Source organism: Zootoca vivipara, chromosome 2 (assembly GCF_965207765.1).
Source record: "Zootoca vivipara chromosome 2, rZooViv2.hap1.1, whole genome shotgun sequence".
NCBI classification, from domain to species: domain Eukaryota; kingdom Metazoa; phylum Chordata; class Lepidosauria; order Squamata; family Lacertidae; genus Zootoca; species Zootoca vivipara.
The window spans coordinates 21629470-21642830 of record NC_142584.1 but is presented as its reverse complement, the minus strand read 5'-3'; the positions used below and the strand labels follow the sequence as shown (position 1 = coordinate 21642830).

General features: G+C 43.9%; 1 protein-coding gene across 2 annotated transcripts in view; it reads left to right on the top strand.

The window, feature by feature from the left end:
• Window positions 1–657: 657 nt before the first annotated feature.
• Window positions 658–13361, top strand: part of WIPI1 (WD repeat domain, phosphoinositide interacting 1) — a 44828-nt gene continuing 32124 nt past the window's right edge. Inside the window, exons 1-3 of one of the 2 annotated variants that reach the window (XM_035104040.3) lie at window positions 658–986; window positions 9715–9797; window positions 13120–13289. In XM_035104040.3, the coding sequence (XP_034959931.2) occupies window positions 919–986; window positions 9715–9797; window positions 13120–13289 (321 nt within the window). In that variant the 5' untranslated portion in view covers window positions 658–918. Of the gene's footprint in view, window positions 991–9714; window positions 9798–13119; window positions 13290–13361 lie in introns of both variants that reach the window. The other variant, XM_035104041.3, reaches the window with a different exon arrangement.

The following is a 13361-nucleotide window of genomic DNA, read 5'->3' as shown; positions in this document are numbered from 1 at the left end:
GAAGATTGCATAATTGTCTTTTCAATTCTTCCACTGAAAACACATCTGGCTGCCCACATGGCAGTTTTTAAAGTTTGTTGACTCACTGTGTTTTGACTTGTTGGAAGCCGCCCAGACGACCCGATTAACCCAGTTAGAGGCTTGGCATATAAATAAATTATTTTTATTAATCATAAAAGTGCAAACGAAAGAAGAGGGAGGAGAACAATAGAAAACATAACGAAGAGAGAGAGAAAAGTAGAGAAACTAAAGCATAAAGCCTCGTTAGGTTATAATGGTTAAGTGGTTTATTCTACAGTAGTCATTCCGCCCAAATCAAGGAGGTAACGGGCTGCCCGTTTACAAAAACCCAGAGCCGTAATTAGAAATAATCCGCTTAAAGCAGAAACAAAAGAATGCAGCGTGGAAAGCGGAAGATGGCCCCGGGAAAAGGGCGGCGCCCCGGGGATCCTGCAGCTGCAGCTGCCGCCAGCTCATCGCTCGGCGGCTCACCTGCCGCCCACTTCTGACACCCTTCCAGGCTGATGCAACCACCACAACACAACCACGTGGCCACCGTCAGCTGTTTCCACCTCGCCAGCCAATCGCTGCCGGCCCTGTTGGCGTCATGGGCGCGGCCTGAGAGCTCCGGATCCCTGGCTTTCGACCGAAGGCTTCCCAACCCGTCGGCCGCGGGAGGCGGGGCTAAAGGCGGCCCTTCCGAACCTTCGCCGCCCAATAGGAAAGCTCGGCAGGGAAGATGGCGCCGCCCTCAGGCCGGCGGTGACTGCGAGGCTTGTTGTTGTTGCTGCTGCTGCTGCCGTGGAGCTGTGGCTGCGGAGTGGGGGGTGGGAAGACCTAAGTCCGGCGGGGGGGATAGACGCCGAACCCCGGCGAGGGGCAAAAATCGAGGCCGGGGCTTCGGCGCGACCGCCGTCCATGGAGGCCGCCGGCGGAGAAGGGGAGCCGGAGGCGCTCAGCTGCTTCTCCTACAACCAGGACTGCACGTACGTGAGTGGGGAGAGAGCAGAGCGGGTCAGGCTCCCCTTCCCTGCCCGTCCACTCGCTTCCACCCCGGCGAAAGAGGGAGCCCAGCCCAGGGAGCGAAGCCACCCTCTCCTCCAGGCTGCCCAAGGCGGGGAAGGGACGGCGGCCTTAGAAAGGAAGGGAAGAAGGGGCGGGGTCGTGGAAACGGGGCATACAGAATTAATGGATACCCGGTTTAGTTTGGAGATCTTGTTAACAGCATCTTTGGATTATTCCCGCTCTCTGAGGTGCGCTAAAATTAGGGCAACGTGGGCAAAAAGTTACGTCTGGTGTGTGATGGATAAGCTTTTCCCTATCGCCACACTTCCCCACGAGCTGTGTGGATCCCGACCTTTTTTTTTAAAGTCCCAACAAGTCGAAATTTACTTCGCATAGTGACTAGTTGATTTATTACTGCGTAAATTTTGGACTTTAGGTCTTCAGCAACCATCATTTTCATAAATGTTTAACTGCAGGTTTGCCTGTGTAATAACCATGACTTGAGGCATCAAGCAAATATTAATGTGGAATTTGTGTGTGAGAGAGATACACAAAAAAATACATACATATACATATATATGTATATATGTATACTCTCTCTCTCTCTCTATATATATATATCATTTTCTATTATTTACAAAGTTATTAAGGGGTTTTTTTTTAATGGAGATGTAAGAACACCAATCATCTGATTGCAGGATATTGCTTCATAAGCTATTGCAAATTATTCTAAGAACATAGGGTTACACAAGCAGTGTTTAGAGATAATCAACTGTGAATTGCCTGAATCGTTTTGTTCATGTTATAGTGTATCAGTGTAGAGCAGGGGTCCCCAAATTAAGGCCCATGGGCCAGATACGACCCAATCACCTTCTAAATCTGGCCCACCGACGGTCCGGGAATCAGCATGTTTTTACATGAGTAGAATGTGTCCTTTTATTTAAAATGCATCTCTGCGTTATTTTTGGGGCATAGGAATTCATTCATATATTTTTTCAAAATATAGTCCGGCCCCCCACAAGGTCTGAGGGACAGTGGACCGGCCCCCTGCTGAAAAAGTTTGCTGACCCCTGGTGTAGAGTATCAGTGGGATGGCTGAGCTTGCAGGTCATTGTGGAGTTTGATGGCTGTCAGATATGGTCTCAGGTCACTATTGATCTGATACTGCTGTGCTGTATTTCAACTTCATAGGCATAATTGCTGAAAAGCCTGCAAAATTATGTACCATCAAATGGCATCAGCACATTTGGGATACTTGGTAATAACAGAGTAATTTTGGTAGCATGAATCCAAAATTCAGATACCTCACTTCCAAACATTTTTCCTTTGAGGTTCCTATCGCATGATAATTCAATGACGACTTTGTGAACTTTATCAACTGCAAATTGGTTCCACACCCATTCAAAGTTTTGTGTTTCTTCAGCAGAAAAAGTGGAAAAAGTTTGACTAAGCAAACTCAGTTATCCTTGGCTAAACGATCAAGTCTGGTGACAGATTCAGCGATAGCTCACCACAAGTACCTGTGCATCAGAACTGAGCTGTAACACTCAGAATAACTCCCTATATAAGCATCTCTTGGCAAACTGTCACTGAATTTGCCACCAGAGAGTGGTTACCAAGTGCTAAAATGTAAGGATTGAGCCTTTCTGACATTCTGTTACAAATGTAAGCACAGCATTATAATATGCCAACAAAAGAAAAAGTTGTAATAGGTATCGTCATACCAGTTTATAGGATTAAAAGCAATAATTATATTGGGTTTAGGTTTAAATCCACTTGCACAAGTTTTGTGACCCACTTGCAAGTCACAGCCTACAGGATAGGAAACACTGCTTTGGGGTATGAAGTTGAATGTGGTTAGACTTTGGGCTGCTCAGCCTGATGATTCTATATAAGCTAGCTTTCCACCAGCTCAAGAATAGGTTAGTAATTCCAAAAGAACTGAAGCCAAGCCCCAAAGCCTGGCTTTCTCCTTTTATCACTCTCCAGCTCTTTGTGTAGTGGCTGTGGTGATGCCTTTTCATTTTCTCCTCTTCTCTCCTGTACTTGCCTTTGGTAGCTAACCCCGTGGACCAAATGTACAGGAAAGGCAATCTTGTTTAGCAGGAAGGGCAACAGGAAATGCCACAATGGTGTATTCACAGTTTAAATCCCAAGTATGGTTTCAGTTGTTGTCCCGCTTCTTAAAAATCTAACTGAAATGATGTGCACAGATGACAGACAGTAACGGACTCCTCCTTGATGAAGGATGCTTTAAACTGGAGATTGGGAAGCTGTGGCCCTCCCATAACATCCTGAACTACAACTACTATTATCCCTGACCATTTATGATACTGGCTGGGGCTGTTCAGCCCAATCGCCATCTAAATCCGGCCTGTGTTAGTTCTGGAAATCAATGTGTTTTTTACATGAGTAGAATGTGCCCTTTTATTTAAAACACATCTCTGGGTTATTTGTGGGGCATAGGAAGTCATTCATTTTTTCCCCTTCAAAATATAGTCCGGCCCCCCACAAGGTATGAGGGACAGTGGCCCAACCCCCTGCTGAAAAAGTTTGCTGACCCCTGATATAGAGTGCCACAGGTCCCCACCCCACCCCCCTGTTTTAAAGGAAAACTATGATCCCTTTGCCAGGGCTTAGACTCTTGTGCCTGTTACTATTGGGGGTATATAATCCTGTAGGCCCACATAATGCAATGCACTACACATTAAACGTTTAGCATATCTTTCTTTTTACTCTAGAATGTGTGAGGCACTGGTCCATCTTTTTACTGCTTGTATGCTTTAGAAACGAGATGTAGGGAGCCATGGTTGGCGCAGATTTCTGAAGTGTGCATGCAGTGTAAAAGAAATGTAGCTACATTTGTATGTTTTCAGGTTAGAAAGTGGTACATGCCGAAGTACTAAGGTATGCCTGCATCTACTGTAATATATGAAGCAGTTCTTGGTGTTGTTGAAACGGGAATTGGCACAGATTGGTGTTTGATTTTATACATTCCTCTGATGCAGGGTTTGGCACGGTACTCGCAGCAGTGTAGCTAGCCCTGTCCTGGGCACCCGGAGCTGTGCGCCTGGGACAGGGCTAGCTGCCCATGGGGGTGGGGCAAGCCACCCATTGGGCGGGGCGAGCTGGGGCAGGGGCAAGCCACCTCCCCTCAGCTGGAGGGTGACTGCGGCCAGGAGAGAGGTGGCAGCTAGGGCGCCCCTGCAAGCCATGCACCACACATATCTCATGCCGCATCCCGCTGGAGGGTGCCCTGCAGCCCTAGTGCCGCCCGTGGACCGCCTCCCCCGTCCCTCCGCTACTGGGTATTCCCCTTGTGGTCCCAACAACCCCTGTGGTTCTATGAAGACAAGTTTCTGGTCCTCATGGTTGCAGAGAGAAGTTTGATTCTTGGATGTCAGATAGTGCTCAAGAATGCAAACGAATGAGAACAAAATACAGTATCCTCTTTCTCATTCCCCACCCAATCTCATCCACCCATCTATCTATCTTTATATAAAAAAATTTCCTCTCTCTCCAGGATCTTTCAAGGGTTGTAGCAGTTTCCAACTATGGAAGTTGTTGAACAGGCTCCAGCAACTGCAGTATTGCATTAAACAAGTTACAATGTGATTTTTCCGGTCATATTAATCATGTGCAATTAAGGTGCAGGATGAGTCTCCTGTCTTCACTGTGCTTCCATTGTGGTTGTTAGTGCTGTGCAATAAATCCTGAGGAACTGCTCATTGCCTTAAACAGGATGTGGAGAAAGGTGAACTTGAGGTCTGACATCTTATCATTTTATAATTGGGGTGGGGGTGGGGGTGGGGAGCAACCTCTGAGCCAGAAATATATTACTGTGAACAGGAAATATCTTTGCTCTGAGCCAAAATGCAGGAAACAAAGGACATTGAAGGAAGTCATCGGGGAGCATGTTTCAAACAAACAAAAGGCAGAAGGCTTTCATACTGGTTGCTGCCTAATTGGTCTATGAAACACTTTGCCATAGGGCACAGTGAATGAAAGTCAAATGAGTTTAACACATGATGTGACACATTTTAGGTTCAGATGTTAGTGGTGTTTTCTGCTGTTTTGGGTATTAGGAGGTGAACACCAGTGGAGGGATTGTTTCATACTTTATCACTTCCTCGGATCCCCTGTCAAAGGCAGAATGCTAGAGATGGATTGACTATTAGTGTGAGCTGCTGTTGCAGTTATTTTGTTTTGATCTTAAAACCATACTGAATAGAAGATAAACTGTGGGCAAATTAAAGGGAGCACAGATGGATTAGATCAGGCATCCCCAAACTTTGGCCCTCCAGATGTTTTGGACTACAATTCCCATCTTCCCTGACCACTGGTCCTGTTAGCTAGGGATCATGGGAGTTGTAGGCCAAAACATCTGGAGGGCCGCAGTTTGGGGATGCCTGGATTAGATTCTTAAGTTGAGGAAGGGAACTCTAAGAAAAGGCATTGCCTTGTTGGATCAGATTAAAGGTCCATTAATTCAGCAATCTGTCTCCAATACTGCCCAGATCAGTGTCTCTTGAAGTTCAAACTATGTCATAGAGAAGCTAGCTAACCCCTGTTTGTCTCCAGGCATTTGGTAATTAGAAGTTTATTTCCTGTGGTCATGGAGGGTCAGAAAAGCCAGTCATGTGACATGGTATATAAACCCTTTCTACAAACAAATCGTAGATTAAATAATTTTTGGGCAAAGTGTGTAAAATCTTAGTGGAAACACTGTCTTCTGAATGGGAAAGACTCCTTCTCTTCGGCATAAGGGCACCACAAATTAAAAGTCTCTTGTGTCTGCCCACCTGGCTTCCAGATGCGGAAGGAGAATCCGGTAGGTGAAAAAGTGCATGTGAGGTAAGCAAGTAAGAGAGAGAAGCGAGTCAAAAAAAGGCTTTGCTGAAGAAGTGTATTGTGAGGAGGAAATTAAAGAAAAGAAGCAAGTGGTTCATAAAATGTGAAGAGATTGTTCCAGGCATGAAATATCAGGGCAGAAGGTAAGAAGTTGGAAAATGAGACAGGGAGTGTCATCAGTAGCAGATGAACCTTGCTCTTGTCTAAACGTTGATGGTCCTGCTCCCCTATTTGAAGCGTCAGAAAATGAACATGAGACATAGCTAGTCCCTATCTACCACAGAACTTTATTGAACTAAGGATCCTTCTGTTACTGATTCCATTCTGTGCAGTACCTAAGATCTACAGCTTCCAATAATAGAAGTAAAGCTACCTCTGCAGCCAGTCATGTGAGCCGACATTTCAGAGGAAATGTACATAAGATAGACATGTCCATCCTGGGCTGTGCCATTTTAGACTGCAAGACAAAGGCTGTATGTTTGAATGGTCCCTAACATAAAACTTTCTGCACTTAAAGGCAGTAGTATTTTGAGGGGGGATGGCTAGGCTGGGTAGTTTTGGGGTCAGAAGGTTTCCCCCTGGCAGCTGGGTTTCCATGTGTAGCTTTTCTTGAATATTGGGGAAACATTCAGACAAACAGCCCTCTACCTGCATGGTGGAATGATTGTATTAAATGAGATTATAGGTTGTGTCTAATCTTAGTACTCTTTGCCCTAACAAATGCTAAATAACAGAATGGGGCTGATAAAGACCTGAACTCAGAATATGCTCTGCCTTTCTGGAAAGCAGAATGGTGGAGCAACACCCCTCCCCCTCCCGCTCAGATAATTCTGAGCGACAGCTTTCCCAATATACCCAATGTCATCAGTATCTGGCAGCCTCCCTTGTTATGCCATTCTAGAACTGTGTTTCTCTAGAACTACTTAAAGGCCATTGCAGTGTTTTAATTCTCTCTTGTGTCACATTTCCTGCTTTACAGGTTTGCTTCTCATATTTATATCTGATTCATGCCTGTTAGGTTGCAAATTGCTATATAATGGTGCCATTCAGATCACAATGGAATTGTTTGTCCGAGGTTTGGATTGCTGGTATGCGAAAGATCCAGTGGATGCTGGATCCAGTGCACATTTATTCTGAGAATCGAAGTTGCATTTATTTTTGTGCCTACCTTTCACCCCATTGTGAGTGTAAAAAGAATGGGGGCCAGCATAATAATAATAATAATAATAATAATAATAATAATAATAATATATTAGTTATACCTGCCCATCTGGCTGGGTTTCACCAGCCACTCTGGGCAGCTTCCAACAAAATATTAAAATACAATAGTCCTTCAGATATTAAAAGCTTCCCTAAACAGGGTTGCCTTCAGATGCATAGGTCAGTGGCGAGTCTCAAGTGGGAGCTTTGGGATTTGAATCTATGGCAAAGTGGGGAAATGAGGATTATGGAAAAGATCAATAGTACCTGCGTGTCACTTTATATGCACGCACACAAAATCTCTCTGTTTAGAAATGTAAATCCTGGTAGAAGAAGAAGAATCAGATAAATTATATTGGAAGTAAAATGTGGATTATTTGGAAAGAGATAGGAAGACGTCTCTTTAATATATAAATGTAATGCCTGTGCCTTATAGTTTGGGGTAGGGGAAGTAACAAGGAAGTAAGCTGCCAAACATTGGGGGACAGAGGACATTTTGCCTATTTTGCTTTCATTACTCACCTGGTTGGGTTGACTCTGAAGCCCAAATCTCGCCTTATTCCAGTAAGTATCTCTATCAGTTAAGGGAGCAATCTGACTCACACTGGCTAATCAGCTGAGGGGCCTTAGGAAGCTAAGCCATGCTCTGCCAGCAGAGATGGAAGTATGCTAGCAGGTCAACATCCCACTAGACATCCTCTGGCCCACGTGTGGAAAGCTCTGCTGGAATAGGAGTTCCCATTGGTGGAGCAGGGAGAAACATCTGAGGTGGGAACAGAGATGTCACATCCTAAGCCTCTTTGTTCCCTTGATCTACCTCTGGAACTAAGGTGCTAGGGTAGTTAATTCCCTGGCCACAGTGAGGTGGGGGGAGAGGATGTGGCAGTTACTCTGCCAGCAGATCTTCTCCTTTCACCTTAGTAAGGTAGGATTTCTCTGTTCATTGGATCCCACTGCTATCACCACTGTGTATGACATCTTCAGCCCAGGGATGGGGAAAATCTTGGTGGAATTGTAACCATGTCTATTAAAAAGTATGTCCTACTGAGTTCAGTGGGGCTTACTCCTAGTTAGGCGTGTTTAGGATTGCAGTCATAAACTCTCTGTTGACAGAGTAACAGTGCAATCCTATGCATGTTTAGTTGGAAGTAAATCCCACTGTATTCATTTGGGTTTAGGATTGCACCTTCTTATGCATTTTGTTGTGCCTCTCTTCTTCAGTCTCCTAATTGCCTACTCATTCACAGCTTCAACCAGTAGTCAGGAAAGGTAGGAAGATTAGTTTGCTTATGTCAATATATCTGACAGGTGTGGGAGGCAAAGTAGAAAGCGTGTTAGTTAGCAAGTGTGTGTATATGTGTGAAAATTTTCTTGTTGAGCATTTGAACAAAGAGCGTCGGTAGAAAACTGATAGGGGTGCTTGTATGTTATACGCAATTGTGTCGTCTTCATTCTAGGATATTTTAAGGTAATCACAAAATGAAACATTGACGTGTACAACTGCTTAGATCAAGCAAGTCAGCATGACATCAGTTAAATGTAATGCTTTGTACCTGCTGTGTGTACATTTGGCAGGGGAAGCCAAATGTTGCAGAACTGTCGCTTGATAGCTTCATACATAACGTGCAGGCACAGGGTTATTACAGTCTGATGGCACACGATTCCGCAAACTTTCTGAAGTTGAGGAGGCCACTGACTGTTCAATTTCTGGATGGGATGCTGCCTATAAACTTAATATACTTGAGAGCTCTGTGTACATTGTCTTGAGCTCTGTGGAAGAAAGGTAGGATATAAATGTAATAAATATGTATATGTTGAGCAAACTAACCTTATTCTCCCGATGGAGAATGGGCACTACCTGTGGTCCTCCAGTTGACGCTGCACTACATTACTGATGATTGGCCATGCTGTCTGGAACTTAGGGAACTATAACCCTACAGGTGCCACAGCTGTGCTTCAGGTTTTTAATCCAAAGCTGAAGCAAAGTCTTAAGTACCGTTTGCTGCATCTGGTTGCATTCAGTCTCATTATCATTGTCTCTTCCAGCTACCCACCTGCAGTTTTAATTTAGATTGTATGCTCCTTGGAGCAGGGACTTGTCGCTCCGCTCTTTCACTGCTCTTTAAATTATGTATAGATGACTTACAAATCTATACAAATAATAATGGCTGGGACATTTGTAATATTTGCACACCTGCTTGCTACCCTGTATCATCTTAAGTACAGATGTGCTGCTGCTTCCTCTCCCTAATACAAGCCCTTATTATCCCAGGTAAACTTCTAAAGTTTCTTAATTTTCACCCTTCCAGTTGGTTCTGCATGCTCATGGGTTAGTCTCTCGTCATAGTATCCTCCCTCCCTGTTCTCAGTACTTCCACATCTGGGTTCCTGTTGGCTTCTTAGGGCTTGGGCAGTTCTGTTCCTTTCTCTAAGTACTCCTTGGTTTTTGTGAGTAGCTTGTAACCTTTTAGCTGAGAGGTAAGATTTTCAGACATGTAACCGTAGGTACCTTTCTGAATGAGTTCCTTAACCCATAGGTCTCTTCCTTAATCTTGCCATCAAACCCATCAGATCCAACTTTCCTATTGCCAGACAATCATTCTGGTTCAGAATGTGCCAAGCTTTGCAAGTAACCAATGCTTATATTATCTTTTGCAGTTCCCTGGCTATTGGAACCAGAACTGGGTACAGGCTTTTTTCCTTGAGTTCTGTGGAGCAGCTGGATCAGGTCCATGAAAGCAGTAAGTCTATTCTGTTTTGATACAACAAAATATTGGCCGATGACAGGCATTATCCTGCATTACAGCACTTTAATCTGCCTCAATGGAGCAATTCCATTTTGTCATTCCTGCTAGAAAACAGATGGCATATCTTGGCTGTAGCCTTGCTTGTGTTCAAACTGCGCTAGATGCAGCTGTGTTAAAGGGACAGTCGCCCACAAAGACAGCATAAAACAGTGGTGGAGATTCTTCCTTGTTTTGGACACCAGTATGAATTTAAAGCAATCTTGAGCCTATTTGCATTAGTAGTTCAGTCCCAATCATTCCGCTGTGAGTTGGAGCAAATTACCGGTAAATGCTCAGCTGTGCAATCTTCACTGACTTGTGGGGATCGAGCCAACATTTTCAAATATCCAGAGCTGTATCTCCAAAGTAAATAGGTGTGATCACTACTGGGAAAACGCAGTTGCGCGTTGCAGTAGAGAGTCTGAGAATTTAGGGGGAAAGCTTCAATGTGAAACAATGACCTTTTTATTCCTAAAGGCAGCCATGGTCAGGATATTCAGGATTGGCCTGCCCCTTCGCCCCGTTTGGTTCATCATAGGCGACAGCAGAGAACTGACTGCAAAACATGCCATTGAAGCTCAAGTCCAGCTTTTTGTCAAGCATCCTCTCCTTGAAAGTCTTCAAATAAGAGACTCTTGTTGTCACCTCAACTCTGCCTCTGCCCACCCAATGTTGAGCGATATAGATGGGACAGTTTCCTTCTTTTTAACCCAAGCCTATCATTCCGCAGTTCAAACCCGTTGCCTTTTCTGCTGTCCTTTGGTGCATGGCTGGTCCCCCTATTGCTGGTGGTAGGCATGATCAAGCGGCTTTACCACTTTAATATCAATGAAAATTATATAGACAGTACTGAAATGAATGACTTTAAAATGTTTACCCTTGGCTGGATCAGGTGTTTTCCTCTATATATTTCAAAATTGCCACCACGTTTTTGCTTAATCTCGCTGCCACAAACCCCTGCCCCCCACAACCTTCAAGCCTCCTTTGCTCAAGGTTCAGTATTTCCATGAGGTCATCGTAGAGAAGAGTAAAGCTGTATTTTTCAGACACTTGGAATATTATGTTTCCATTAACAGCCTAAAGTGGCCTTTGCTTTGTATGCCACAGAACCACATTCTTTTTGTAGAGCTCATAGTCTCGGGCATGGTTCGGGTTGCAAATGCGGTGGGGAAATGATTTTATTAAGCATACTGTACTTAGAAGTGCTTAAACAAGATTAGAAATTCAAAACAAAGGGGCAAAGATCAGCTTTCCAAATGAAATACACATCCTGCACTGTGGTTGCTGTCAGTAGCGTTTCACTTTAAATACCTCTTTTTAAAAAGGCTTCCATTTGGCTGCATGCTCTCATGCAACTTAGCAACACAAAGATATACATTTGTCAGTCAAGGTCTGCCCAGTTATTCCAGGTCAGTTTAAAACTATGCTGAACTGTGTCCTTGGGTAGCACTCTGTGACCAGATTGTGACAATGTACTTCAGGGCAACCTGACCTGCTAGTTGGGTTTTTTTTTGTTTTTTTTTTTGTTTTGAGCCACAAGTAAATCATTCTGCTGCACCTTCCACAACACTGCTGAAATTCCACCTCTCCTGTCCTTTCCTGCAGTCACAATTACGGTTGATGATAATTTTTCTCTTCAGCTGTTTTCTTTTTTAACTTTGCATATAGGAAGATCCATATTTGTGCCACTTTCAGTTATAGCGTGACCCTATGCATACTTACTCAGGTTTAAATCTCACTATGTTTGGTGGATCCTACACCCAATTACATTATTTAGATAATTAAGATTGGATGCATATGACTGGATTGTATGTCTCCATAATGGCTGCCTTTGGATGCCAAAGTAAACCATGGTTTAATGTTTTGAGAAAAAGCCTGTGTGACTCTTGGGTTCATGTACAAACACCCTCCCCTTCTCTGGTGTGACTGTAAAAATGGAGATGGGAAACTTCCATTTTAGATTTACTTCAATTACATGTGTTGTCTGTGATTAGACTGGTTAAACTTATTACTGCTAGCGGAATCAAGCCAGCTTCATAAACTATGGTTTGAAGTTGACTTGTTTCCATTAACAATAGTTAAGGTTAATCTGTTCATGTGTAGGTTTGGACCACACAGCAAGCTGCAGTTAATCTAAAACGGAAGCAAAAGGCTTGTGGCCTTGGTAGAGAAGGAGAAGGGAGTGCATGAGCCTGAGGCTCACTTCAATTCATTTTTGTAATGCTAAACCATGGTTTAGCACTATGCCCAAAGCAGCCTATTGCTATTCCAGTGGAAGTGTAGGCAGGGAGATCTACATAAATATCTAATTTCCTTTTAAGGCCACCCAGGCCTTAATACAATACAAAAAAATAAAGTAAAAAGAATATTATAAGAGATGGTGAACCCCCCCCCTAACTATTTCCTCCTTTATGTCTAGTTTATCTCTGTATGTTGGGAAACCCAAGTGGATTACATTTAGGTCTGTGGCTGGGATCCCATTGTTTAAAACCGGAGAGCTTTCTGCATTCTGAAATTCTTTTATGGTGTCCCACAACATTTCTGTTGCATTAGCTGGCAAGCAGACATTTGAGCTCACACAGTCTGTCTACGATTATAAAAAAAAACCCTGCTTGTTTGGCTCATGCGACTAAGCAGCTGTTAGCAAAGATAGCTTGGGTGCAGGTAGACTTTGGGACTGGGGCCAGGAAGAGAACTTTATAATCTAATACTCTGTCCACTGGCCTAGAAACTTTCCCCTTTTCTCTAGTTTTAGCCTTCCTTCAGGAAGGACGGGTCATCCCTTCCAACTGTGGCTGTCAAACAGGTAAGGGATGAGATTATGTACATCTTGTCCCTTCCATCTGGAAGCCCATTTTGTTTCCTCCCACTCGACAGAGCCTTATATCTCCTTGGAATTTGTCTCATTTTATCAGCTTGCCTTGGGCAATTCACCTTTCCCCTTTTTGTTGGGGTACAACAAAAACTAGGAGGAAAGGGGGGAAGTATTATTAGAGCTTATTATACCACACACCCCTCTCATAGTAGGAGAACTGGCTTCTCAAGTTAGCATCATACAGATGCTGTAAAAGAAGCTGATTGTAAATTCCTTCTGCAGATGAACCATTTGCCTCTGACTTCCCTATCCCTGAATGTGACCTGTGCGAAGTTCCGACAGTGGAGGCTAATCTTTGGGAAACAGATGACTCAGCATTTTGCCCTATGCTCAGCAGAATGCATATATGATTCTCCTCCCCTTAGCAAGAGCTTTTCCATCTCTTTTCATTTCACCCCACAGATGAAATCCCAGATGTTTACATTGTAGAGCGCCTCTTCTCCAGTAGCCTGGTGGTGGTGGTGAGTCGGACAAAGCCTCGGCAGATGAACGTCTACCATTTCAAGAAAGGGACCGAAATCTGTAACTACAGTTACTCTAGCAATATCCTCTCTGTCCGGCTCAATCGGCAGGTAAGAGGGTAGGGACTTTGTTCACTCTCAAGTCATAAAAATGTGTGATCTGAATTTTCTTGCTCATACTGT